This window comes from Cetorhinus maximus, chromosome 6 (assembly GCF_964194155.1).
Source record: "Cetorhinus maximus chromosome 6, sCetMax3.hap1.1, whole genome shotgun sequence".
NCBI classification, from domain to species: domain Eukaryota; kingdom Metazoa; phylum Chordata; class Chondrichthyes; order Lamniformes; family Cetorhinidae; genus Cetorhinus; species Cetorhinus maximus.
The window spans coordinates 30,245,207-30,272,859 of record NC_135884.1 but is presented as its reverse complement, the minus strand read 5'-3'; the positions used below and the strand labels follow the sequence as shown (position 1 = coordinate 30,272,859).

The window sequence follows — 27,653 nt, the reverse complement described above, 5'->3', positions numbered from 1 at the left end:
TTGAATCCATACTGGGTGCAAGTAGTTATGTCTCCATTATGTATAGTTTTTTTTTTATTCTTCAATTACATGGATGCCTCACTCCATTTGTTTCAATATATATTACTTTTTGTAGGCCATTAATATCCATACCAGATATCTATTGTCAACACTCACACTTAAATGTTTTAAAAATATACTTAATAAATGTAGAGTCACAAATGCCAGGGAGAAATTACATGATAGTAATTTCAACAGGAGTTCAAGTAGCATCAACCTGGGAATGAGGTTACAGATTTCTAACTACTTTGAGAAAAATGTGAAGTTCATCAAATTTCATTGTTTAGATTTTTTAAATTTGTGCTATTAGGTTTATGACGATATTTGCACTGAAAAGTTAAACCAATGAGAGTAATTTGAATAACAAGGCAATACTGAAAAATGTTACTTCTAATTTCATTATACTTTTGTTACTGCCATTTCTATTACTTGATGTGCAGGTTACAAACAAAAATAATACATTTCCCTTTTACTCAAGAACAGAAAAAGACATCTGTTTAAGCAATAGCAATGAGCCACTAACAAAATTACAAAAATATATGGCATAGAAATTTACAATTCCTCAGAAATAGATTTCTTTAGTGACCCAAAGGTAACAGGAAATCTATGATAAAGTAGTGAAGACATATCTGGACATGAAGAAGATTAAATACTGAAGCAAAAAAATTGTATCATCACAGAGAAATTTTAGCTAGGACATATCAAGCAACATTTTAAAAATGGGAATAACAGTTAAGTGATTAAATTATACATGCCATGGTGTGAAATAGATATACTGTAGGTAGGGAATTTTCCAAAGTCAAATTATTAAAGCTTAGATTTTTTTAAGCAGCTTCAAGGTGTGAAATTTGGATCTCTGTCATCTTCAGTGGGTGCACCATGAGGGCCTCTGTGGAAATATGATCTTTCTACTCCTGTCCACCTCCAGAACTAAGGCCTCCCAGCGCCCCATCCTTGAACCTAGGATCCCTCTTTCTTTCCTGGTGCTCCATTTGTGCAGCCCCTACAAATAGCCAGTGCCAGTACACAGCGCTAGCAGCAGCTCCCTTCCACTGAGTGCAATTCTCGTTTAGGAGGGACAGGTAGCCTTTGAGTGGAAGAGGCTGGCTGCAACATGTAATTTCATTGCATGCTGTTCAGACCGTGTTGAATACTCTGGCAACCAGTAGCAAAGCCCTGCTCACACCAAACTGCAATCAGGTAAATGAGGAGGCAGCATCAACTTTGCACGGTGCCTATCTCAATGGAAACAGGGGCAGGCAGGTCATGCCTATCACCGCCACCCCACTCTCAGCTTCCCGATTTCCTTCTTCCTGTTCTTAGAAATCTTTCCAAGGTGAAGTCATGTGACATGCGACATGCAATGATAAATTTTATCTATATTGAAACACATCCAGCCAAATTGTCTCCACAATGAGATTCCAGATTCTGGCATGGCTCAGACTGTATGTATGTTGTGCCATTGCGCCAGGTTCCTAACAGGAGTCATAGGCAAGATGTTTACGAGATAGCCCTTCTCCACAAGCGATGAGCCTCTAACTGGGAGAACAGAGGGGTTATTGAGGATAGACAAAGGGTGAGAGCATCATGACTAATGCTAGGATTCCAGATACAGATCTGCATTATTTGTTGTTTATGGGTGCAGACATGTTGCACATTTAAAAAATGGAATCTGTTCTTGATGTGAGATGGGGCTTGGTCTTGTACTGGAGCATGCAGGGTCACGTGGGTGCAACTGATGAGCCCCTATACCTGAGAAAATTCAGAAATTCTCTAAAAGCCCAATGCTCTCTCCTGCTTTGTGTCCTCCATTGCAAAACTGAGGAATTCCTGGTGCCTAGCCAACAGTGGGTGGAATTTCACAGGGGGGGAGGGGTGAAATTGCTCGCATGGATGTCTCTGGTAAATCCAAGTTTTAAATTCTTTTAACTCTTCATGATCTTATCCACCCAATATTTGTAACTTCCTCCAGGCCTATAACTATATACCCCCGAAAAATTCTGTTTCTCTGGCTCTAGCCTCATGAGTTTGCCTGCTCTCTTTTGTATTTGAGTTTTAGCCTGGTCCTGACTTTGGTGAGACATTCTTGAATCTTAAAAGCAAAGTTGGATAAATTGAACCTTCAAGACAACTTTTTGAACTAGGGTATAAAGGAAGGATGTAATGTGCTTACTTGTTTTCACACTTTTCAATCAATTAATGGTTTAAGGCTAAATTTGCATTTATATTTGTGAGAACTCAAATATATTACAAACCTTATTAGAAGCATGCAAATAACAATATTGATGCAATGTTATTTGAAAATGTATATAACTACACATACGAAAATAGAGTACTCTATTTTGGCTTAAAACAGGGTGGAATCGTCCCAGATTTGCACAAGGTGCGGTAGTGGGAGGGAAAAAGGAAGTTTTATCCACCTGCCGCAATGCCGGTTTTTCGCACTATATCGTCCCATTCCTGGCACGTCCCGCCTCATTAATAATGCATTCCCAGGAAACATGCCAGATCGCTGGCAGGGCAGCCTTTGATTCACCCACCCCACCATCACCTCAAGCCTTCAGTAATCCGGGTGTCATATTTAAAGGGCGCCCCTGCACAGAGCTAGCATTATCTAAGGCATCGGAAGCTGCTGGAAAATCATGGTTGCCATAGGGAGAAAACATGCTGCTTTAAATTTAGCGATGCCTCCCTCGTGCGCCTACTGGATGCTGTGGAGGCCTACCGTGAAGTCCTCTACCTCCGATCTGGGTGAAGACCAACAAGCAAGGTCACCAATCTAACATGGGAGGTGGTGATAGCGGTAGTCAGTGCCAATGCCCTGCAAAAGAGGACAGCCACCTAGTGCCGAAGGAGGATGAATGATGTCCTCCCTTCCGCCAGGGTAAGTCACTCTTCTCATCACTTTCAACTCACAAGCCCATCACACATCCACTGGGATCTCACTCACTGCCAGTCCAAGGGAGATCACTGTTCACTCTCTCACACACACTTGCGCTGCGGGTCATGCCCTCATCCCGTCCATGGCACCACTCACCACCCACATATGCCAGGCATACTTATCATCTGGTCTGGCAGGTGTCCATCTGTATTCATGCAGGACAAGCTGGCACACAACAAAAGGGAGAGGTCGCAGATTGGTGGAGGAATGCCTGACATCAAGGTCCTCACGGGCTTTGAAAATAGAGTCATCCAGCTGGCCTGCGATGATCTGGACCGTTCCTGTGTTGACGGTAAAGTCAGCAGTGCTCAACCAAGTGAGGATCCAACAATGCAATACCCATTAGACAACCATGCTATGAGTCAGTTCCACAGTTCTGCAATTCCCTGTCATACGCTAATTATCTCTTCTTACTTTCACAGGCACATCTGGGAAGCAGCCAAGGGGGCCCACAACCCAGATCCGTGACTCAAACCCTGAAGGCACCTCGGAAGAAGAATCTGATGATACCCTAATTGAAGATCCATTACAGCAGTCACCCACACCCTCCACCAGTGCAGAGACACACACCTCGTGGGACCTAGTTCTAGAGAAGCATCGGGGTCACAATCTGTGGAGAACATCGCACTATCTGATCCACAGCAGGCGACAGCAGAGATTTCCCAGCTTCTCAGCACTTGGAGGACTGCTGGAGGCCAGAAATCTGCTGAGTCTAAGTCAGATGGTGAGCCTTTGGACTCAGTCATACCTTATTTGCTGGAGCTGCAAAGGAAAGCTTGGGAACATCAGGAAGGGATGTCCACTGCATTCCTCAGATTGTTATGCACGGTGGAGAAGTCTGTCCACCTTCTGTCTGAGGTGATAGCACCAGCATGCCAACGCATTGAGGTCGACACTGGTATGATGGCGGCCGCCATGGACACCTTGGTCTAGGACGTTGGTCTTGCACAGTTGCGCGGGCTGAACTCCATCGCCGACACCATAGTTAGCCTCCAACAGTGTCAATGCAAGAGGGCTGCAGGGTAACTTGATCTCACTCCAGCTTACCCTTCTCCTCAAGGAGTTAGCCAGGGGCCCTTGGGCACCCATAGGGAGGAGGATCAGCAGGTGCACACCCAGAGGCCATCCAGTCAGGTAACTCCGGGAGAGTCCAATCCTTCCGAATCCTCTCTTCCTGTGACCATAGCAGCTCCAGCTCCACAGATCGAGGAGGGTGCCACTGCCACACAGTAGGACCACAAAAGCAGGCCAAGGCCCTCCAGGTCTCAACCCTCCAGAGGAAGCCCATCAAGGTCATCACAGACAGGGCATAGCAGTCAGCAGACTGCCTCCACCTCTGCTGTGGATGACAGCACCAAAACTTAGCAGCAGGGTTAGGAAGGTTAAGAAGATGTAACTAACTCTTCTGAGCACAACCAAAAAATCTAAATTAACAAATCAAGGGACAAATTAAAAGGCAGTCCCTTAAAGGGAAACTGCAAAAACAAAACACAAAACTTAAAGGAAACTTACAAACATTAAATCAAAATGTGATTAAAGGGGTCAATAAAGCACCCCAGTCCCCGCGGTACCAAATGAGCACAGAAGGCCTCGACGGTGCAGGCGGACACTGCATGCTCCCTCTCCAGGGGCATCCGGCCGCGAACGTAGGCATAGAGTTAAGAAGATATAGTTGCATAGCCTGGGCACAGGCATTAATCACTTGTACTTAATGTCTATATAGTAAATAAACTCCTAAAAATGTCCCCTTGCCTATGGCTCTTTGTTATGATGAGCAGTGTTCATGTCACTCAGATGTGAAACCTTGGTTCCTGCACAAGATAAAGGCAGGAGTCTCAATCCAGGGCTTCTTCCCTGCGCAGTGTGTAACCTTCAGACCAAAGTGATAGTCTGGCTAAACACTCACTGGACACATAGTGATGCCTGCATCTTGATGGTGCTTGTCATTGCTGCCAGAATGTCGTGGGCAGGCATCACAGAGTTCCGTCATTCTCTCTTTGTGCTTTCAGCACCTTTGAGGTGGGTCTGGTCCCCCCATCTCTTCAGCATCTGTGACTGGTGACGCTGTGCTCCTGAAGGGGTCAGGTTCTGAAGGCTGACAAAGGATCAGGTGCATTTAAAGTTTCACAGCTACGTCTCCATGATATGACCCTGATCACAGAACGCAAGTGAGCTGCCCTCAGCTAGACAGGAATCAACATTCACATAGGCAATCTGATGATTTATGGAGTGTCCTCACTGCATGTCGTCATCATCCTCTGGAGCCTAGTGACTATTAGGTCCTCCGCTGCGTCTCCATGACACGAGCCTGAACACTGAGGGTATGTGCACTGCCATCAGCCACACAGAAGTCAAACTTTCACAGATGCAAGATGAAGATGTCAGGACTGTCCTCATTGCATCTCACCATCACCCTCCACGAATCTTTGGTTTTGAGAACCTCCCAAGAGCACCAGCCTTGTCTGGCCAGTGCAATGGTCTCATCACCGACATCCTCACCTTTGAGGACCTCTTCACCATCATCCCCCTTTGACGTCTTCCTCATCGGAGGATACATACAACTCCTCTACCTCCTCCTCAGCCAGGTCCTCTCCACTTTGAAGCGTCGGGTTGTGGAGCACGCAGAAGCAATGATGATGCACAACACCCTCTGGGTGTTGTATTGCAGTGTTCCACTGGACCTGTCGAGACACTGGAACCTCACTTTCAAAACTCCTATAGTTTTCTCTACCAAAGTCCAGGTCACGGCATGAGCCATCGGTCTGCTGCAGGCTGAGGCCGCCGCACGGGCGTCGTCAGCCACGTCCTCTGTGGGTAGCCCTTGTCCCCGAGGAGCCAAACCTGCAGCTTCTCTGGACCCTGGAAGATGTCAGGGATCTGAGACTTGCTAAGGATGTAGAAGTCGTGGATGCTTCCTGGGATTCGTGCACAGACCTGAAAGATGTGTTTGTGGCGGTTGCACACCAGCTGAATATTCAGCGAGTGGATGCCCTTGCAGTTGACGTAGTTGACTGCTTGTTGCCACAGAGATCTAGGTGCCATGTGAGTGCAGTCGATGATACCCTGCACCTGTGGGAAACCAGAGATCTGCGCAAATCCCTTCACAAAGATGGGGTCCATGACCTCCTGGATACACTTGTGCGTGGAGGCTTGCGAAATCCCACACAGCTCACCGTGAATCCCTAGAAGGAGCCACTAGTGTAAAAATTGAGCACCATGATCACTTTCACGGCCACTTTCAGGGGATGCCCTCCATGTCCTGGTAGTACCAAATCCTGCAGCAGGTGGCATAAATGACTGTCCAGTTCCCTAGGCATGCTCAGTCTTCAGCAACACTGATTCTCAGTCTTCTGCAGGAATGACAGGTGTTGCCTATAGACCCTGGGTCTAGCGAGGCACCTACGAGCAATGGCTCACTGTGGATCTTCAGATGTGTGAGCAGCAGGCCCTGCTGCCCCTTCTCCTTTAGGGAGATGCTCCTCCATTTGCCGAGCCAGGCGCCTCTGCTGCTCTCTTCTTCTACTTCTCTGGTCTCAGTAAGCCATGAGACACACTGCTAAATCACCTGACTGCAGGATCCTGATGTTCTCCTCCTGCAGGATCAAAGAGAGAGACGTGTGGGTTAGCATATGTGTCCTAAGAACCTCTCTTGGTTAAGCCTGAAGGCCGCTTCACACATGCAGGAGAGTGCTGGCCACACTTGGATGGCCAGTGTGTAGCGCGTTCTTTGGCTATCCGAAACCACACCCACCTCCATCTTACTCCACTTGACTGGTTAGCAGCAGCTTTGGCCATTGGACTGCATGCTGTGCTCTCAGCTCAGGCATTCTCCTAACCCACACTGCAAGGCTGCGCTGTAAGCTTGAACCATAATGGATACTGGTCTACACCTTAATAGAGACATTGCAAGGGGCTGTGAGAGCCTGCACCATGGCCACCTTACGCAAGGGGTTTGTACTACTAGCCCAGTCGACCAACTGCTCTGCTGCCCCCTGAAATACACATTAATTTGCAGTCTGCACCCAAGGGTTCAAATGTTCTGGTGCATTTGGTGGCATTTTCATGCTTTTCCGTTGCTTGAGTGGGCAGAAAAGCTTCAGAGGCCCAATTCCAAGAATGTCAATGGAACTGCAGTTGAACAATTTCAGCTGCAGAAGAATGCTCACTTTTGACAAGTTTTCCAAGCGTGTGGCCACTTCCCCCACGCCCCCTCCCCACAACTCCCAGCATGTGCTTGAGTCTTTCCTTCAATATGTCTCTGCTGCCTTGCCCCCCATCACCCTCACCCTCCTGGTCTGACTTGCACTGGAGTCCTTGCCCTCCCAGAAGGGAAAAACAGTAAAAACTGAGAAATAAGAATACTGGTCCGAGCTGATTTTGTATACCTTAAAATGGAACACCAATAAAACTGGGAAATAAGAGTACTGGTCCAAACTGTTTTTTCCTTCTGGGTTGGCACCGCACTGAAAGCCAGCTAGGAAAAAGTGACATGCCTGTGCTCCCTGTGAATGCGCAGCACCTCATCCTTGATGTCCAAGGGGCAATGCTCTTGAGTGCTGCACGAGTTTGTGCGTACTAACCTCCAAGTTCTCCTCGAAACTTGGGTCACCTGGTACATGTCTTTTAAAGGCAGTCATGAAGCATGCTGTTCTGAAGTCACACCGACATAGATGATAAATTTGACGTTGGGGGTGATCCTGGTGAGCAGGGCTTATAATTTGATGCAAATGTATTAAAATTACATTCCCGATATGCGGCGGTGGGAAACGCAGCCCACCATTGACAGGTGGAACGGACAATCGCTAACTGGTTTCACAATGGCATTCCCACCATATTGTCCCCCCCTCCCGCCCACCATGATGCCCTATGCCAATGGGGCCAGAAAATTCCAGCCAGAAAATGCTGGAAGTGCTTAGGAGGTCTGGTAGCATCTGTGAAGAGAGAAAAGTTGAAGTGGGGGGGAATGTTATGGAGCTCACATGAGCAAGAAACATAGTGAGTGGGATGACTTAATTAGGTGGGATGCAAACTTCTGTTTTCCCATTGGCTGGCTGAAAGGCAGAGAATCAGTGCTGAGGAGGGTTGTGGAGTGGTGTCAGGGGCATGGAGGAGTGGAAGAGGAATCCAGGGGAGCACAGAGGTTGGGGTAGGGAGCATGGAGGAGCAAAAGAGGGAAGGCCTGGCATCCTGGGTGTGTTGTGAGGAGGTGGTAGGGACAGTGAATATAAGAAAATTAAGGTGATGTCAGTATTTTCCAAATCTGTGTCCGTCTCAGGGTATTGGCTTGCAGAGTCCCTGTAGGGTTTTTGAGTTCATCTACGACATTTCACTTGTACCTGCTGAAACTGCAGTTGGATAATGTCCTTTATAACACATAAAAGGGAGGGCCAGCTAAGCCTGTAAGTTCAGCCATGTGCCACAGAGTGGCGAGTACAACACTGGACACTAACATGAACATTCAATAAAGAGTGAACAAAAAAAGCAACCTTTTTTTCTTCCACAATTAAGAAAATGTCCCTAACTTCCCTGTAAACATCAATACACGTCACCTAAATGCCAGGACATTTAGCTCTCTGACAAAACTAGTGCACACAAGAATCAAGTGAAATCAATGTAATGTGAAATAATTAGGAGTGAAATTTAATTTTGAAAAACACCTGTGCCCCCTTTGCGCTCTCAAGTCTGATGTTAATTGCAATGTAGTTGGGCAGGAAAGTTATGGCTGGGTCAGTAAGGAATGTGTGAAGAGACAGGCGACTATGTCAGAGTGAGACGGAGACTGAGTGAGTAGCAAATTAGGCTCACGTGGGAGCTCGGTGCACAGGGGAAAGAGGTGTGGTAGACATAGGAATATTCTAAGTCAGGAACAGGAGCAGCTGAGCAGAAACGGATTTGAGTGTAAATCTCACATTCAGAGCTGACTTTGAAAAAAAATCGAACAGTGACATCACAGGAAAACCATAAGTTCATTGGTTGGTAAGAAACTGCTGTTCGGGAATGTCTTTAAATAGCTGTAAATTAGAAAAGCGTGTTATTTTTAAAGAAGTACTACTGAGATTTGAGTAGGAAACACTTGGAATAAGGGTAGGCCAGGGCCAGGAACTTACACTAATATAAATAAACCAAAGTAAAATAAAGTTAATGTAAGGGAAGTAAAATAAGACATGGCAGGGCAGCTCTGTCATGTGGAATGTGTATCCTGTAAGTTGTGACCTCGGCGACCACATGTGCAGGAAGTGCTGCCAACTGCAGAAGCTTGAGCTCCAGGTTTCAGAGCTCAAGTGACAGCTGGAGTTACTGTGGTGCATTCGCGAGGCTGAGAACTATGTGGATAGCACATTCAGAGAGGTGGTCACACCGCAGGTTAGGAGCATGGAGGCAGAAAGAGAATGGGTGACCGCCAGGCAGTCCAAGAGAAACAGGCAGGGAGCACAGGAGTCCTGTTCACTAATCAGTTTTCTGTTTTGGTTACTGGTGATGACGTTGGTTCCTCAGAGGAATGCAGTCAGAGCCAAGTTTATGGCACCACGAGTAGCTCAGCTGTACGGGAGGGGAGGAAGAAGCAAGAAAGAGCAGTAGTGGTAGGGGATTCGTTAGTTAGGGGAACAGCCATTTCTGCAGCTGTAGATGTGACTCCAGGATGGTATGTTGCCTCCTTGGTGCTCGGGTCTAAAATGTCACTGAGCGGCCGCAGAACAATCTTCTGAGGGAGAGTGAACAGCCAGAGGTTGTGGCCCATGTTGGTACCAATGATTTAGATAGGAAGGGGGATGTGGTCCTGCAGACAGAATTTAGGGTGCTAGGTAGAAAATTAGCAAGCAGGACCTCAAAAGCAGTAAACACCGGATTACTTCCAGTGCCATGTGAAAGTGAGTACAACAATAGGAGGATAAGGCAGATGAATGAGTGGCTGAAAAGATGGTGCAGGGGAAAGGACTTTAGATTTCTGGGATTCTGGGACTGGCTCTGGGGGAGATGGCACCTGTACAGAGCCGGGACTGAATTCCTCGCAGTGTGTTTTGCTAGTGTTGTTGGGGGGCTTTAAACTAACTTGGCAGCGGTGTGGAAACCAGGAGAGAATATTAGAGAGTAATACCAAGGTGCACCAAGTACTGGGAGAAACAGAAAGCACTTGAATAGAGAATAGTAAGTTAACGGTGGAGTCAGAGAAAGGGCAAAAGTAATGAAGGCTAAATCAGGGTTATACTGCATGTACGTGAATGCACGGAGTATAGTAAATAAGATTGGTGAGTTACAGGTGCAGAATGCCATGCAGAATTATGATGTTGTGGCAATAACAGAGACCTGGCTCAAAGAAGGGCAGGATTAGATATTAAATATTGCTGGGGACAAGGTGTTCAGGAAAGATAGGGCAGGAAGAAAAGGATGAGGGGTGGCTGTGTTGATTAAGGAGGGCACTGCAGTGCTGGAGAAAGAGGACGTCCCAGAGGTTTCAAGGACAGAATCAATTTGGCCAGAGCTAAGGTACAAAAAGGGTGCAATTACATTGCTCGGTGTAGTCTATAGGCCACCAACTAGTGGAAAGAATGGTGAAGAACAAATCTGCAGGGAAATTACAGAGAGGTGCAAATATTATACAGTAATTATAATGGGGGACTTAAATTACCCGAATATAGACTGGGATAGTGGTATTATAAAGGACAGAAAGGGGCAAGGGTTCAGGAGAATTTTCTACAGTAGTATGTGTCCAGTCTAACAAGAAATAAGGCACTGCTAGACCTGGTTCTTAGAAATGAGGCCAAGTAGATCAAGTGTCAGTGGGGGAATATTTAGGAGACGGTGATCATTTTAACATAAGGTTTAGGATGACAGTAGAAAAGGACAATCCAGAGTAAGAATAATTAACTGAGGGAAAGCTGATTTCAATGGGGCAAGAATGGAACTGGGCTGGATAGGCTGGGCTGGATGGAACTAAAGGTTGGCAAGAAAAACTATAGCTAGACAATGGGCTACCTTCAAAGAGGAAATGGTTCGGGCACAATCAAGGTATATTCCATCAAAAAGGAAAGGTAGAGCAAACAAATCCAGAGCTCCCTGGATGAAAAAGGAGATAGAAATTAAGATAAAGAAGAAAAAGTGTGCTTATGACAGGTGTCAAATAGAAAATACAATTGATTAGCTGAATACAGAAGCTTCAGAGGAGAGGTCAAGAAGCAAATAAGAGAAGCGAAGAAGGATTATGAGAAAAGACTAGCAGCCAACATAAAGGGGAATCTCAAAGTCTTCTATAGCCACATAAATAGTAAAAGGGTGGTCAAAGGAGGAGTAGGGCCGATTGGGTACCAAAAAGGGGATTTACACATGGAGGCAGGAGGTGTGGCTGAGATGTTAAATTAATGCTTTGCATCTATCTTTACCAAGGAAGCAGATGTTACCCAGGCCATGGTGACAGAGGAGGAAACTGCCACTAAAAGGGCTCAAAATTGATAAGGAGAAGGTATTGGATAAATTGTCAGGACTTAAAGTTGACAAGGCACTGGGACTGAATGAGATGCCTCCAAGGATATTGGTGGAAGTGAGAGTGGAAATTGCAGGGACACTGGCCATAATCTTTCAGTCTTCCTTAGACTTAGGGTAGGTACCAGAGGACTGGAGAATTGCAAACATTGCATTCTTGTTCAAAGAGGTAGTAAGGATATGCCCAGCAATTACAGAACAGCCAGTTTAACTTTGGTGGAGGGGAAGCTTCTAGAAACAATTATTCAGGATAGAATTAGTAATCACATGAAAAAATGTGGGTTGATTAGGAAAAGGCAGCATGGATATCTAAAGGGAAAATAGTGTTTAACTTCCTGGAGTTTTTTGGAGAGTTAACAGAAAGGGTTGATGAGGATAATGCTGTTGATGTGGTGTACATTGACTTCCAAAAGACATTTGATACAATGCCGCACAACAGACTTGTGAGAAAAGTTATAGCTCGGGATAAAAGGAACAGCAGCAACATGGATACAAAATTGGCTGAGTAATAGGAAACAGCAAGTAATAGTTAATAGATATTTTTTGAGCTGGAGGAAGGTTCGTAGTGGAGCTCCCCAGGGGTTGGTATTGGGGCCTTTGCTTTTCCTGATATATATTAGTGATCTAGATCTTGGTGTGCAGGGGACAATTTCAAAGTTTGTGGATGATACAAAACTTGGAAGCTTTGTAAACTGTGAGGAGGACAGTGTAGAACTTCAAAAGGACATAGACAAGTTGGTGGAGTGGGCAGATAGGTGGCAGATGAAGTTCAATGCAGAGAAGTGTGAGGTGATTCATTTTGGTAGGAAGAACATAGAGACACAATATAAAATAAGGGGTACAACTCTAAAGGGTGTGCAGGAGCAGAGGGACCTGGGTGTATATGTGCATAAGTCATTAAAGGTGGCAGGACAGGTGGAGTGAGCAATTAATAAAGCATACAATATCCTAGCTTTATTAATAGGAGCATAGAATACAAGAACAAGGAGGTTATGCTGAACTTGTATAGGACACCAGTTAGACCTAAGCTGGAGTATTGTGTACAATTCTGGGCGCCACACTTTAGGAAGGACTCATTGGAGAGAGTGCAGAAGAAGTTTACAAATATGGTTCCAGGGATGAGAAGCTTCAGTTATGAAGATAAATTGGAGAAGTTGGGACAGATCTCCTTGGAGAGGAAAAGGCTAAGAAAAGACTTGATAGAGATGTTTGAAATCATGAGGGGGCTGGGCAGAGTAGATAGGGAGGATGAAAGGGCACAGATTTAAAGTGATTTGCAAAAGAAGGAAATGCGATGTGAGAAAAAAAAACTTTTCCACATAGCGAGCAGTTCGGGCCTAGAATACATTGCCCGGAAGTGTTGTGGAGGCAGGTTCAATCAAGGCATTCAAGAGGGCAATAGGTGATTATTTAAATAGAAACAATGTGCAAGGTTACGGGGAAAAGGCAGGAGAATGGCACTGAGCCATAATGCTCATTCGGAGAGCCAGTGTAGACATGATGGGCTGAATGGCCTCCGTCTGCACCGTAACAATTCTATGATTCTGTGACTTAACGCAGACACTCCCTGTTTAACCAAGGGGCTCTTTATAGTCCACCCATACCTCCTGCATTGTTAGCTAATGGCGGGTTTCACCAATGAAATACTTCCCCTGTCGCTGAAGTGCACATGTTTTCCATGCATGACATCAGCACTTAGAATTAAACTGTAATTGTGTGGGAAACAGGCAAAAGAAAGAGAGCATAAGCGGTACACAGTTCTGGTTCCAACATTAGGAATGGCACGCTGTTGACAAAATCCAGAGTTAATATTTCAGGCTGATGACTTGATGAAAGGTCATGGACCTGAAACCTTAGATGTTTCTTCACAGGTGCTGCCTGACCTAAGTGTTTCCAGCATTTTCTGTTTTTATTTCAGATTTACAACATCTGCAGTATTTTGCTTTTTACTCTATTCTAGCCAATTATGGTTCCTGCTTTCAGAGGCATGGCACATATAAATTTATTCAAGTCAGCTTTGAACATAAGTATCATGTCAATATCAATTATCACTAGATTTAATTTAGACACCTTTCTATAGTAAGAAGTCTGATCCAGATCCACACAAATCTTACCCTCTGTTTTGATTTTCAAAGCTGTTCTCACCAAGGCAAAAAGAGTTGCATTGAACATCACTGTTCCATCACTATTCAGGGGCATGTTCATAGCTACCAATCTCTGCAATTTAAAGAAAATAGCAAATTTTATATATACATTATAAAATATTTCACCATGTTATTTTACTTACTGTTTAGGTAAGAATTAAGACAAAAATATTATCATTTGAGCAATCTAAGGTGGTTTTCTGAATAACCTTTTATTTTTCCTGACTCAGCATAAGTTCCATTACAGCATCATAATGACACAGAAGGACACTCGATCCTATCGAGTCCATGCTAGCTCTCTGTAGAGCAATCCAGTCAGTCCCATTCCCCTTCTCTATTTCCATAGCCCGGCAAGTTTATTTCTCCCAATTTTCCATCCAATTTCCTTTTGAAATCATTTATCATTTCTGCTTCCACTGCACTCAGAGACAGAGAATTCCAGTCATTACCATTCACTGCATAGAAAAGTTCTTCCTCACAACCCCCTGCACTTTTTGCCCAAACCCTTTGTCCTTGTGCCATCAACTAATGGAAACAGTTTTCCTCTGTCCACTGTATCTAAACCTTTCATTATCTTGTACATCTTTATCAAATCTTCTCTCAATCTGTTTTACCCCAAGAAGAACAACTCCAGCTTCTTTAAACTAACCTTGTTGCTAAGATCACTCATCCCTGGAACCATCCTCACTTCCTAAAGTGTGGTGACCAGAACTGGATGGTATACTCTAGTTGTGGCTTAAACAGAGTTACCTCGATTTAGGAAGCCCAAGATCCCATATGCTTTGCTAATTACTCTCTCTGTATATCCTGGCCACCTTCAAAGAGAATGCAGAGGTGTCAGCTGTGGCTCAGTTCATAGCACCCTCGCCTTTGAATCAGAGGGTTGTGGGTTCATGTCCCACTCCCGGAAACCAAGAACTGTGATTGTACTCGAAAGAGTTGCAATCTGTGACTGTTGATAACTCGAAAGAGTTTCAAAGAGAATGCATACGAACTCAACAATGTCATTCTGGAAGCTTGTCTGAGAGCCCAGACAACCATTACTCTTGTTGAAACAGCTGCACCCCAGAGAAAACATTGCTTGATTGATAGCTCAGGCTCTCTGATCTCTACAGTCAATTTCACAATGTTTACTTACAAAAGGTTAAGTGGTTTCAAGGTCTTGTGTTTTTTGTTATTGACACTTTAAAGGGTTTAGATGATTGGCACTTCTATTGCCTTCTATTGAAATTACTTTTTTTAACATAGTAAAAAGTTATGAATGAATTACTTTGTTTTAAAAGCTTTGTGTTTTACATGTACGATTGTCACAATAGGGTTCATTGGTTCTATAAAGTGTATAATGGCTCAATGGGCATAGAAATGCCCTAGCTTGGTATTGGGGGTATGATGGTGGGTGGAGGGGCACAGCTTGGCATAGGGAATATGAGGACCACCTTTTGAACTCATCTTTTAAAAGGTCCCCTCATGCAGACTATGGTTCATGACTCCTCTGAGGGGTCATGAACCATGAATCTTTAAAAACCTGGCCAGACTCAATGAAAATTGCAGAGGAATAGGACTTGCCTATCCCTATCTCTACAATGGAGCTGGCCACATTGGAAGTGCTGGATGCAGGCTTTTGACAGGAACCAGCTAGCACCTTTTAAAGGCACTCCTGAAAATCAAACAGCCCAGGAATGGGGTTGGAAATTCCAGAGTTAGGACCCGCCTGTCCATTTTTGAAGGGCTCCCAAGTCATCACGACTCAGTGAAAATTCAGCCCTAAATGTCTTCCCTATTCAGTACTGTCACTGCAGGATAATTAAGAATGAAATGAATTAAAAGCAACAGAATATAGGAAATAGGAGCAGAAGACCATACAGCCCCTCAAGCCTGCTCTGTCAATAAATAAGTTCATGGCTGATCTTCAACCTCAACTCCAGTTTCCCTCCCAACCTTCAAATCTCTTGATTCCCTTTTAGTCCAAAAATCTATCAATCTCAGCCTTGAATATACTTAATGACTGAGCATCCACAGTCCTCTGGGTAGAGGATTCCAAAGTTTGACAATTACCTGAATAAAGAAATTCCTCCTCATCTCAGTCCTAAATGATAGACCTCTGATCCTCAGACTATGACACCCAGTTACAGACTTTCCAGCTAGGAGAAACAGCCTCTCGGCATCTATCCTCTCAGAATCTTATACGTTTCAATGAAATGACCTCTGATCTATCTAAACTCCAGACAGTATAGGCCCATTCTACTCAGTGTCCTCACAGGGCAAATCCCTCATCACAGGAATCAATCTAATGAACCTTCCTTGCATAAGACAATTATATTCTTCCTTGGGTATGGAGATCAAAACTGTACATTACTCTAGGTGTTGTCCTACCAAAGCACTATAAATTGCACCAAGACTTCCTTACTCTTGTATTCCAACTCCCTTGTTATAAAGGCCAACATATCAATTGCCTAATTTCTTGCTGTATTTGCATGTTAACCTTTTGCATTTCATGTAAAAATCACTCAAATCCCAACATCAAATAGTTTCTCAAACTTTAAAAAATGTTCTGTTTTACTATTCTTCCTACCAAAGTGAATAACCTCATATTCTTGAATTCTTAATAAGCACTACACTGACAATCTCCCCAAACTTGTACTAATGACATTCCACTTCACAATATTGTTACATTAAGATTTTCAGTCACAAGGTGTTAGCAGGTCTGAACAGCAGAATAAGATTTTTTTGAATTTTGCTTTGCGCCAATGAAAAAGAATTCTAAGTCTAAACTCACAGTAGTAGAAATTTTGAACAATAAACATAATTTTTGACCACTACAGTATCAAATCAACCTTCCACGTCAGGCGTATCCCAACGTCAGTGCTTTCATGGCCACCAGGCATAATTTTTAATTGAGTCACAAGAAACCTTGAGAGGTAATGTGCGGTTTTATGGATTGGAGCCCATCTGTTTAATTCTCAGGAACTATAATTCTCTAACACTGAGTGCAGGAAAACCTATGTTGGCCAAATGTGATATTTATGAGCCTTCATTTGAGTATTTGCATAAATATTAATTGTTAGTACAATTAAATGAAGCTGATTCATTTTGAGGATAGACCCATTTATATCACAGATATAAATTGGATGAAATAAACTGTAATGTCTTAGATACAATACTGATTAGCCTGCCTAGTTTCTGCAAGAACAGTCCTCAGAAATGGGTTACATGGACAAATATATTCAAATTATCAGTGTCACTAATCAATGAAACTTTTAACTTAATAATTTGCCTTACCTTGCATGCAACTCTATGTGGACAAAGTTTTCCAAAGCCCAGTGGCGGTTGAATACGTCGAAGTAGAGTAACTACATCGAGATGTTTTATTCTTCCTCTATCAAGAATTGAGTTTTCAAACCATGAGAAAATGATCAGTTAAAGAAGTATGATAATGAAACCTACCATATTTTAATCTTATTGGTTCACTAGCTAATAACGAATTCAGTGCCAAATTACAACATCTATCTCCATAAATGTCTATGTGCACAAAACAACATTGGCTTTCGTCGGAAGTTATCTTAAATTAACTCTCCAAGAATCATAGTTGGTAGCAACAACAAAGACATGGGCAGCAGAGTTTTGGATGGCCTCAAGTTTACGGAGGGTAGAATGTGGGAGACCAGCCAGGAGTGTATTTGAATAGTCAAGTCTAGAATTAAGAAAGGCACAAATGAGAGAATGTCACAGGGCAGTTGTTCTGCCGTTATACTCAAAATCAGTTTAATTAGGGCAGAATTTTATGCTGATCGGGCGGGCGGGCACATTCCTGACCAGATCGGATGTGAAATCGCGCGAGATGACGTCAGGTGAGCATCCTGACGTCATCCCGCGCTCACGCAATATTTCGGTCTGCAGGGGCACATGGGTATCAGAGACACGCCCACCATCAATTAAGTGGCCAGTTAAGACAATTAAAAAGGCAATCAACCAAGATTTCACATTACCCGTGCGATTTCGCACACTTGCACAGGCAAAATGGGCAGACGGGCACCGGCAATTTGCAAAACCTCATCCAAGGGCGGGATAAATAGGGTTAGCAGCATTGCCGGTGTGAGTAGTGACGAGTTTTGGAGATAGTTTGCTGCTGGTTGCTTATTGATACTTGGCAGCTTCATCTCTGTTCGGGGCTTCATTCTTAGCATTTCCAGGCTTCATTTCAGGATTCATTGGTGTCTCCAAGAGCCCAGAGGATTCAGACCATGTGGACCCTTTCAGGTATCAGACAGCCTTCTGTGACCCTGGTAATGGGGATTGTGGTCTCCGCTGGTGGCACCTCTTCTGAGGAGGAAGAGAGAGGCAGAAGGGAGAAGAGGCCAGGTGTCCCAATGCGGCTTCCAAGGGAGCGACCTGAAGGAGGAGAGGCGCAGGCACAAGGGGTACAGGGTCAGCAGATAGTCCAAGGCGTTAGGGGTTGCCGAAGACACCTTTATCCTGTTACCAGGGTTTACAGGCGGCGATGCAGCTACTTCAATATGTCCAAGGTGTAATGCCGAAGGAGCTTCCGCCTCTCAAGGGAGACAGAGACCTCCATTTGGCAGATGATTGGGCCTGAGATCACCTCCGACTGTGTGGGTGGACACCCCATGCCAGTGGCTCTGAAGGTCACAGTGGTCCTCAACATCTATGCGTCCGGCTCTTTCCAGGGGTCAGTGGGGGATCAATCCATAGTTGCATCAAGCTGATGACAGAAGCTCTGTTCAGGCGGGTATTGACTTCATTTCCGTACGGATGAGGCCAGCCAGGCTGAGTAAGCCAGAGGCTTTGCAGTGATTGCTGGGTTCACCCATATCCAGGCTGCCATCGACTGCACACATGTGGCCATCAAGGCTCCAGAGTGTCAGCCAGGTGCCTTCGTCAACAGGAAGGGAATCCACTCCATGAAGTGCATGACCATAGGATGCAGATTCTGCAAGTCAGCTCCCATGACGCTTATATCCTGAGACACTCCCAGGTGTCGAGGCTCTTCAGTGCTCCAGCCCGACTGGATGGATGGCTGCTGGGTGACAAGGGCTATCTGTTGAAAAGGTGACTTATAACGACTCTCCGCCACCCAAGAACAGAGGCAGAACAGTGTTGTAATAGGAGACATGCCTCCACAAGGGCGGTGATAGAGAGAACCATAGGTCTTCTGAAGATGAGCTTCCGATGCCTGGTCCGTTCAGGAGGAGCACGACAATACCCCACAGAACGGGTGTCACTGATCATGGTTGCATGCTGCACTCTTCACAATCTGGCATTGGCAAAGGGGGACACACTGGAGGAAGAGGATCTTGACGCAGCTGCAAAGTCACAGAGAATGAATCCAGTAGTGAGTCAGAAGAGGAGCACGGTGAGGAGAACACTGAGGGCGTGGAGGCAGATCTCTGTAACCCCCAGGAAGGCAGGGACACCTTAATCCAAAGCTCCTTCAGCTAGGCTGCCAAATAACCGCTCCCACCTCATGCCAGGGCTGCCGCCTCCATCCAGGATGTCCAAAATGCCCCTGTCATGTGAACCCAAAGTCCATTCAGTGCCTGTGCAATAACGTTTAGAGCCACTCATTATGTACTGGCGTACCCTGCACCAAAATTAAAAGGTGAGGCATACTCAGGTCATCACAACAAAAGTAAATTTAATGTTATTGTCACATTGAAATCATATTGACATGATCATTACTGGTATTGATGTCCACACCAGTAGACATATAAACCAAAACATAACTGAATAGCAGATCACCTGTGAACAGTCCCTCTTGTGCTCATGGATGGTGCCTTAAACTTATGTTTGTGAGTGCGACGTCTTGGTGTCCCCACCTTGCTGACAGCAGCATTGGAGACAGCCTGCTGACTCTGTTGTCTTGTTGGCCTTGATGACCTTGGCGGTCATCCTCTGGCCAGTGGGGCCTGTGCCAGCCCTGCCTGGGAGGAAGTGGAAAGCGGAGGAGCAGAAGAGCTGCTGCCCATCATCTGGAGCGCCCTGAGAGGAGTCCGCAGAGATGACAAGCAGGTTGTGCGCCAACGTGAGGTCGCTCCGGACTGCCCTGCTCACCGCTGTTGGGATTCTGGGTGCCTAATCCATCTTCCACACTGGCACTGACCACCTGAGGTCATTGCTTGTGTGAGGGCTTGCAGGTCCGAGCGCAACCCAGGAACCCCTGATTCTGCACCTGGAGCAGCCTCTTCATCAGAGTCGCCATTCTCTCTATGGAGGAGGCAGAGCGCTTGGCCATGAGGGTCAACGCAGTGTTCATGCTCCGCATGGACTCCTCCACAACGGAGACTATGGCATGCAGACCCTAATGGATCTCTGCCACATCCTCCCACACATCCCACTGGATGTCCAGCATCTGCCGTCTAATGAATGACTCCAGAGGCTCATCATCTGCCCTCGACCCAGTATCATCCTGGTCCCTAGCAGTCCTCCGACCGCTGGTGCCCTAGGCACGCTCTGCCTCCGCCTGCACCTCAAGCGAGTGTGAAGTGCCCTCACCAATGTGCACCGACAATGTAGCTGACGATCTAACGCCCACCGAGGTGCTGGTACCTGCGCTGGTGCCTGGTTCAGAGTGTGGGTGTGATGCAGGTGCAGACGAAACCCAGCGGTTCTCTGGCGTCAGGGGTGGCCCTTCGGGGTTCAGGGAATGCGTGTGTGCTGGCAAATCTAAGGGAGGATAAGGGCATGTCACTAGTTAAAGTCTTCACATTGTCACTGTGCATGCCAGGCACCCTGGTGAGACAATGGAGATCTGCATCACGGTGCCATCGTCTTTCAATGAAGAATGGGGGGAGCCCCCATTTGAGGATTGAGGCTCCAATCAATGAAGAGACTACACTAGAATGCTTGCACAATCCGAAACTCTCACCTCTGTGCACTGCGCTCTCACCTTCGTCTGACACCTAGCCTCTCCAGCACCGATTACACGGGGAGTATGCTGGCTCTCCAGCTCATAGACATAGACTCAAAGATGTTTACAGCACAGAAGGTGGCCATTTGGCCCACCGTGTCTGTGCTGGTCAACAGAGATCTGACTACACTAATCCCATTTTCCAGTGCTTAGCCCATAGCGCTGGAGGCTATGGCAATGCAAGTAAATATCTAAATACTTCTTAAATGTTACGAGAGTTTCTGACTCAACCACCGTTTCAGGCAGTGAGTTCCAGACTCTCACCACCCTCTGGGTGAAAAAATTTCTCCTCAACTCCCCTCTTAGCCTTCCGCCTCTTACCTGAAATCTATGTCCCCTAGTTATTGACCCCTCTACTAATGGAAAAATGTGCCTTCCTATCCTCCGTATCTATGCCCCTCATAATCTTATGCACCTCTATCAGGTCCCCTCTAACCTTCGCTGCTCCAAGAAAAACAACCCCAGCCTATCTAATCTTTCCTCTTTGCTCAGACTCTCCAGCCCAGACAGCATCCTGGTAAATCTCCTCTACACCCTCTCCAGTGCAATCACATTCTCCCTATAATGTGATGACCAGAACTGCACGCAGTATTCCAGTTGTGGCCTAACCAGCATTTTATACAGTTTCAGCATAACCTCCCTGCTCTTCTATTCTATTTCTCGGCTAATAAAGGCAAGTATCCCAAATGCCTTATTAACCACCTTATCTACCTGCCCTGCTACCTTCAGAGGTCAGTGGATATGCACACCAAGGTCCCTCTGATCTTCAGTACTTTCCAGGGTTCTACCATTCATAGTGTAATCCCTTGCCTTGTTAGCCCTCCCCAACTCACACTTTTCCAGGTTGAATTCCATTTGCCACTGCTCTGCCCACCTGACTAGTCCATTGATATCATCCTGCAGTTTACAGCTATCCTCCTCATTATTTACCACCCTACCAATTTTTGTGTTATCTGAGAACTTCTTGATCATACTCCCTACATTTAAGTCTAAATTATTTATGTATAACACAAACAGCAAGGGCCCCAGCACTGAGCCCTGCGGAACCCCACTGGAAACAGACTTCCAGTCACAGAAACATCCCTCTACCGTCATCCTCTGCTTCCTGTTTCTCAGCCAATTTTGGATTCAACGTGCCACTTTGCCTTGGAACTCATGGGCTCTTATTTTCTTGGCCAGTATACCATGAGGGACCTTATCAAACGCCTTGCTAAAGACCATGTAGATCACACCAAATGCATTATCCTCATCAACACTCCTGGTTACCTTCTCAAAAAATTCGATCAAATTTGTCAAACACGACCTTCCCTTAACAAATCCATGCTGACTATCCCTGATTAATCCATGTCTCTCCAAGAGCAGATATATTCTGTCCCTCAGAATTCTTTCTAGTAACTTGCCTGCCACCGAGGCTAGACTGAGTGGCCTGTAATTTCCTGGTCTATCCATTCCTTCTTTTTTCAATAATGGGACAATGTTATCAGTCCTCCAGTCCTCTGGCACCTCACTTTGGCCAGGGAGGATTTGAAAATTACTGCCTGGGCCCCTGATATCTCTTCCCTTGCCTCCCTCAACTGCCTGGGATACATCTCATCTGGGCCTGTGAATTTATCCACTTTTAAGGCAGCTAAACCTGCTAGTACCTCCTCTCTCCCTATGTTAATTTCCTCTAATATTTCACAGTCCTCCACCCTGATGTCTATACCTACAATGTCCTTTTCCATTGTGGATACCGACACAAAGTATTCATTGAGGACTGTACCCAAGTCTTCTGAGTCCACACACAGATTACCTCTATGATCCCTAATTGGCCCTACTCTTTCCATAGTTATTCTCTTGCTCTTTATATATTTTTTAAAAACCCCTTTGGGTTTTCCTTTAGTCGACCCACCAATGCTTTCTCATGCACTCTTTTAGCTTTCCTAATTTCCTTTTTAAGTTCCCCCCTGCACTTTTTATACTCCTCTAGGGACTCTGGGTCTTGAGCCCTTTGTATCTGCCATAAACTTCGCTCTTTTTCTTAATCCTAACCTTAATGCCCCTTGACATCCAGGGTTCTCCAGACTTGGTCCCCCACTTTGTCTTTACGGGAACATATTTGCCCTGTACTCTTGCTATTATCTCCTTGAATGCCTCTCACTGCTCTGAAACAGTTTTATCTGCAAGTAGCTGCTCTCAGTCCACTTGGGCTCAAGGGTATCCTGCTCAAACCTGGTCAGCAGCAGGCTGGGTGGGTCTCCCACTGTCCATGACCTCTCCAGTTGATTATGGCTCATCTTCTCCTGAAAGGACAGAGGAGCATTAATTGGTCCACTCTCTACCTGCAGCACCATTGCAGCCTTGCCAATCCCACCTGAGGAACACCTTGCAGGGCACATCCGAGTCGCAGACCTCGAGCCGCAAGGCACTCAGTCCAAGCAGCCAGGGCTCACCCCCTTGGCCAGCTCCAGCATCATTGACAATTGGCACTCAGACTCTAACACTCCTGAGCTCTATGGGGGTCAGCCAGCCCTTAATACTTCTGCATACTGATCCATGCCAACATGGTACTCACCCTTCCTGAGCGCAGCAGGTCATTGAACCTCTTGTGGCGCTGCATCACATCATGGCTGCTGATCTGCGCTGCCACCTCCTCCCATGCTTTCTTTGTAAGGTGCAGTGTCCTCCTCCTCCCATCTCTGGGTACAAGGGTGTCCCTCCTGGCAGCCACCTCCTCCAGCAGCATGGTGAGGCACTCATCCAAAGCACGGGGGGGCTGAGTGCCCACCCGACTTACCCTCCCGCCTGGCGCCTCCAGCCGCACTTGATTCCATAACTTTACTGTTGAAAACGCAGAAGATACATTCTTCTGTGGCAGCTTTCAAGGGGCTGCCTGTGCCGTTTTTAAACTGGCCGTTGGGTCGCCATTGGACCTAACAGCCGACAGACCCCCGCCCGCCCCTTCCTGACCATTGGGGAACCGCGTTTCATGCTGGGCGGGCCTTAAGTGGCCCGCTAGTATGAAATCACAGTTGTGGGCCGATTGCAGGCGGCGGCCCATTTCTCAGCCAATCCTGGACCCACCGATCGTGCCCGCCCGCCAACCTCAAAATTCTGCCCTTAGAAACTGATTCCTGCTTGAAAAAAATCAAAAAAGCAAAGGTACCACAGCATTGGCTGGAATTTTCAGGTCTCACCCACTGTGGGACTGGAAATTCCCGCCTGAAGTCAATGGACCTTTGGCTGGTCCATCAAATTTTCAATCCTGCCCACGATGATTCCCATCGCAGGTGGAGCCGGAAAATCCCGGTTAGGGTATATTAAAGATAAAGGCCTAAAAATCCAAGTGTGTCCAAAAAGAGGTGGGGCTGGGGAAGAATGATTTTATCAAGGAAGGAATACTCCTGCCCTTGCTGGCTCCAAAATCAGAAATGTATATTTTAAACAATTTACCTTTTTGGTTCCAGCTCGCAGTGGTCTGTTTAAGGACCACCTGTTAGGTCTCATATTGACATGATTTTCCTGAAAGAACCTAAGCCTGCCCTATGCATTCAAGGAACTCAATATTGCAGGAGGGGCTTCACACTGGTGTTGGACCCCTCATTTAAATATGCAAAAATTTCAACACCTAGCTCATGTGTGAACCCTGTGAATGCTTTTTCTTTTGCCTACACCCATATGGCAGGCGATGCACTACCAGCTCATAATGAGCATGCATTTCCTACATGCTAAATTGGAGGCTCGGGATGCCATTTAGCACTTGAAAACAAACTCTATATGACCCTGCCTACATGTTGCTTATAATTTGCAAATGAAAATAATTTAATAGAGTTGTACATGAGTTGCTTACAGACTGCTAGGCTTGGAGACAATTCAATATAAATATTACATTCATAATAAGTTATGCAACAAGCTTTTGAGCCAAATAACAGTGCATCTATTGGAAATGAAGTGCAGGTGAACCAGAAGTCAAGTAAATAATTCACAGCTTAATATTCAAATTCCTTGGGCCATGTTTTTTTCTTTTCTTCATCATTTATCCCACACATTTTTAAAAAATTCATTCTTTGGGTATGGGTGTAGCTGGCAAGGCTGGCATTCATTATCCATCCATAGTTTCCCTGAGAATGTGATAATGGGCCGCCTTCTTGAACTGGTGCAGCCCTGTGCAGTCGTTTGATACTGAATGACTTTAGAGTCGCATATAGGCCAGGCTAGATAAAGGCATCAAGTTTCTTTCTCTGAGTGAATCACTTGGGTTTTTACATAATTTAACAGTTTCATGGGGATTTTTATTTCCAACTTTTTCTTTCCAGTGTTTTAAAATTGAATTCAAATTTCAAATTGTCAGCGACTGATTTGAACTTACTTTCACTGGATTATTACTCCAGTAACATAACCAAAACACCATTATGTGAAATCTTAAAAAAAGCTTTGGATTTTCTATTTGCAATCTATAAGAGCTAACTTTATGAATTTGCACTACTAGTATAGAGCTTTTCCTGTTTGGAATTTAGGTATGTCACCTTACAGTTAATGGATAGAGAATCATGAGAGCATGCTTTTGGAGTTCCTGAAATGTACCTCATTGGTGATATGCTATGTAGGGAGCACAAGTTTATTAAATTACCCCTTTATATTGTGTTCCACAGGAAAAATGTAGCAAAGCAAGTAATAACGTACATAACATGTAAAAACTGATTGCATGACAGGATTAAATCAAATTTACTTACTTTGCTTCTGGATCATATTCAGACCATATTCTTTTAAATTCTTCCAAATGATGAGGACCCAGAATGGACCAATCACGTGTCAAATAATCAAAATTGTCCATGATGACAGCCACAAATAAATTTATAATCTGAGATATAAAGATGGAAAAAAATATTTTCCTATTTGGGATTACTTATTTTAGCAAACAGTTGACTTTTGTGTTAATTTTACACAGAAGCATGCAATTTTAGCATTCACTGGAGGAATTATTTTTCTGGTTGCAATGTTGTATCGACATTGCAAAAATAGCAATTTCTGGGGAACTCAGTGCATTCTCTTATAAGAATTTTGTGATTCTGGTAGATATAGCATAGGTTTTCAGATCAGTTTTGCCCAATAAGTAGATGTAAATTGAGCAAGCCTGTTCAGAAAATTTCAGCCAACTCATACACCTGCCACTGAGCTTGCATTCTAAAAGAACAAAAAGATAGGATTTGTGTGTATCCATCACATAGTGCCACCAAGAGGAAACACCATGACAGCCAACAATAAGCACTCTCACACATGACATACATCAACATTAAAAACCTTTGATGCTGGAGCTTTGTGTAGAAAATGTACTTGCAAAGCTTTGCAAGGATACTTTATCAACGGCATGAATGTGATGCAAATTGCCTGAAGACTTAAGGCACTATAAGTGAAGGTGTATCTGTGGAGGGCATTGAATAGAATAGAGGGCATGTAGATAGAATAGTAACTGCGATGGTCAGATTCATAAACTAAGAACAAGGGTCTTGTATTACAGCTTGCTAAATGCATCTTGTAGCTGGCAGCAAGTTCTGCTCTGAGGCCTCTTTGTTATCGTCCGTTTCTCTTCATGGTCCCATGATATGCCTTGGGATGTTCTTCTTCCAGGGGCACCATGATAATACTTCTTTGCAGAAATCCATCCAGCCTGTGGCAGAATCATGAACCTTCAGGTGACGTCAACAACTGCCATTCACCATGCCTGCATCAACACCAGTGATCTATTGAGCCTGAGAGTGTTGGAAGTAAATGCCCCAACCCTGTTGTCTCCTACAATTACTGATTTTATTTGGAGCAGTTAGAGACTCTGCTCCATCTTTTACAAGGCTCTATGGAATCCCTAATATAAAGCTGAAACCCCATGTATCTAGGTTCTGACATAATCTGTGGCCCTTCCAAGGCACTCCCACCAGTGTTACAGCCGGAATTCACCAGAAGGGCTACAGATGTTAGCTTTGAGAGAACTGTAGCGGAAAAGCAGAAATATACTGGAAATAATTGCAATGGTTTTAATATAAACTCATCGTGGTGAAGACAAATATTTGAAAGGGCAACAGTTACCAAGATGGCTACAAATAGGGATGTAAGAAAATAGCATTGAGGACATGCACAAGGCACTTAAACATGCAAAGATTTGATAAGGAAAACCAGCAAAAGCAGCTTAAAAATAATTAGAGAGGTAAAAGGAAAGAGAAATAAATCTGGTGTAAAACAAAACTAAGGTAACAATAAAGGTGTTTTGAAATATATTGCAATTAAAGGAGAAAAGAAACAATCAAGCTAGAAATTCAATGGCGTTGTGATCATTTTCTTGGAAACTAAATGAGCACTTATGCTTCCAACATGGCGGGCAGGAGATCACATACTTATTATGAACCAGAAGTGTGCCCGGAACATGCGTTAGTCCCTTAGTATAGGAAAGTAACAAATCCAATGCCTGTCTGAAGTTCCTTGTATAATAATGGGTTGCCCGAATGCAGCCAGGAAAGTCAGATATCCATGTAACATAATCAACATGACTGCAGCAGGCTGCACCAGGGAGTTGAATTTAACAAAAATATTTAGTTGAATGTGGAGCCACAAGGTGCAGGAGAGTTTTTCCCAGCTCCACACTCAAAGCAAGGGCCATTGCCTCCTCCACCCAATCACGACCCTGACCCACCCCATATTGCTGCCTCTGTCTTTCTCTCCTGGCACCCCGCTCCTGGCCAACCTCTTTATATACCACCAATAATGCCTGTGTCCCAACATTCAAAGCTGCTTCAGTGGAGAGCTGCCTGAGTCGCTCCCAACAGTTGTCAGTATCTCGCCGATGATATTTAAATGGGGCTCGAGATCCAATTTTGAGTATACTTTGGGCTTACCCATTCAGGCATGAGATCGATTTATGTTTCTACCCTATTGTTCTCTTTAAAGGTAACAAGGAAAGCTGATACTGTCGGATATGGAACTAGCATAGCAGTTACTTTTGATCTGTCTTTACAGAAGAAGGTGGTGCAGGATTGATTAAGTTAGGATGAGATCTCCATATATAGTAGTAAATTGTGACAAAATGGTCACTAAAAATTAGAATTTTTCCTGAAATAGACAAAGCATTCAGTCTAGATACATCTCTATGAGTTCTAAA

General features: G+C 44.9%; 1 protein-coding gene across 1 annotated transcript in view; it reads right to left on the bottom strand.

Moving 5' to 3' along the window:
* cacna1db (calcium channel, voltage-dependent, L type, alpha 1D subunit, b) overlaps window positions 1-27,653 on the bottom strand; it is a 681,678-nt gene that overhangs the window by 134,142 nt on the left and 519,883 nt on the right. Inside the window, exons 37-39 of the mRNA XM_078543507.1 lie at window positions 25,240-25,367; window positions 16,882-16,978; window positions 13,573-13,675 (exon numbers count right to left, since the gene is read on the bottom strand). Coding sequence (XP_078399633.1) covers window positions 13,573-13,675; window positions 16,882-16,978; window positions 25,240-25,367 — 328 coding nt within the window. The remainder of the gene's footprint in view (window positions 1-13,572; window positions 13,676-16,881; window positions 16,979-25,239; window positions 25,368-27,653) is intronic.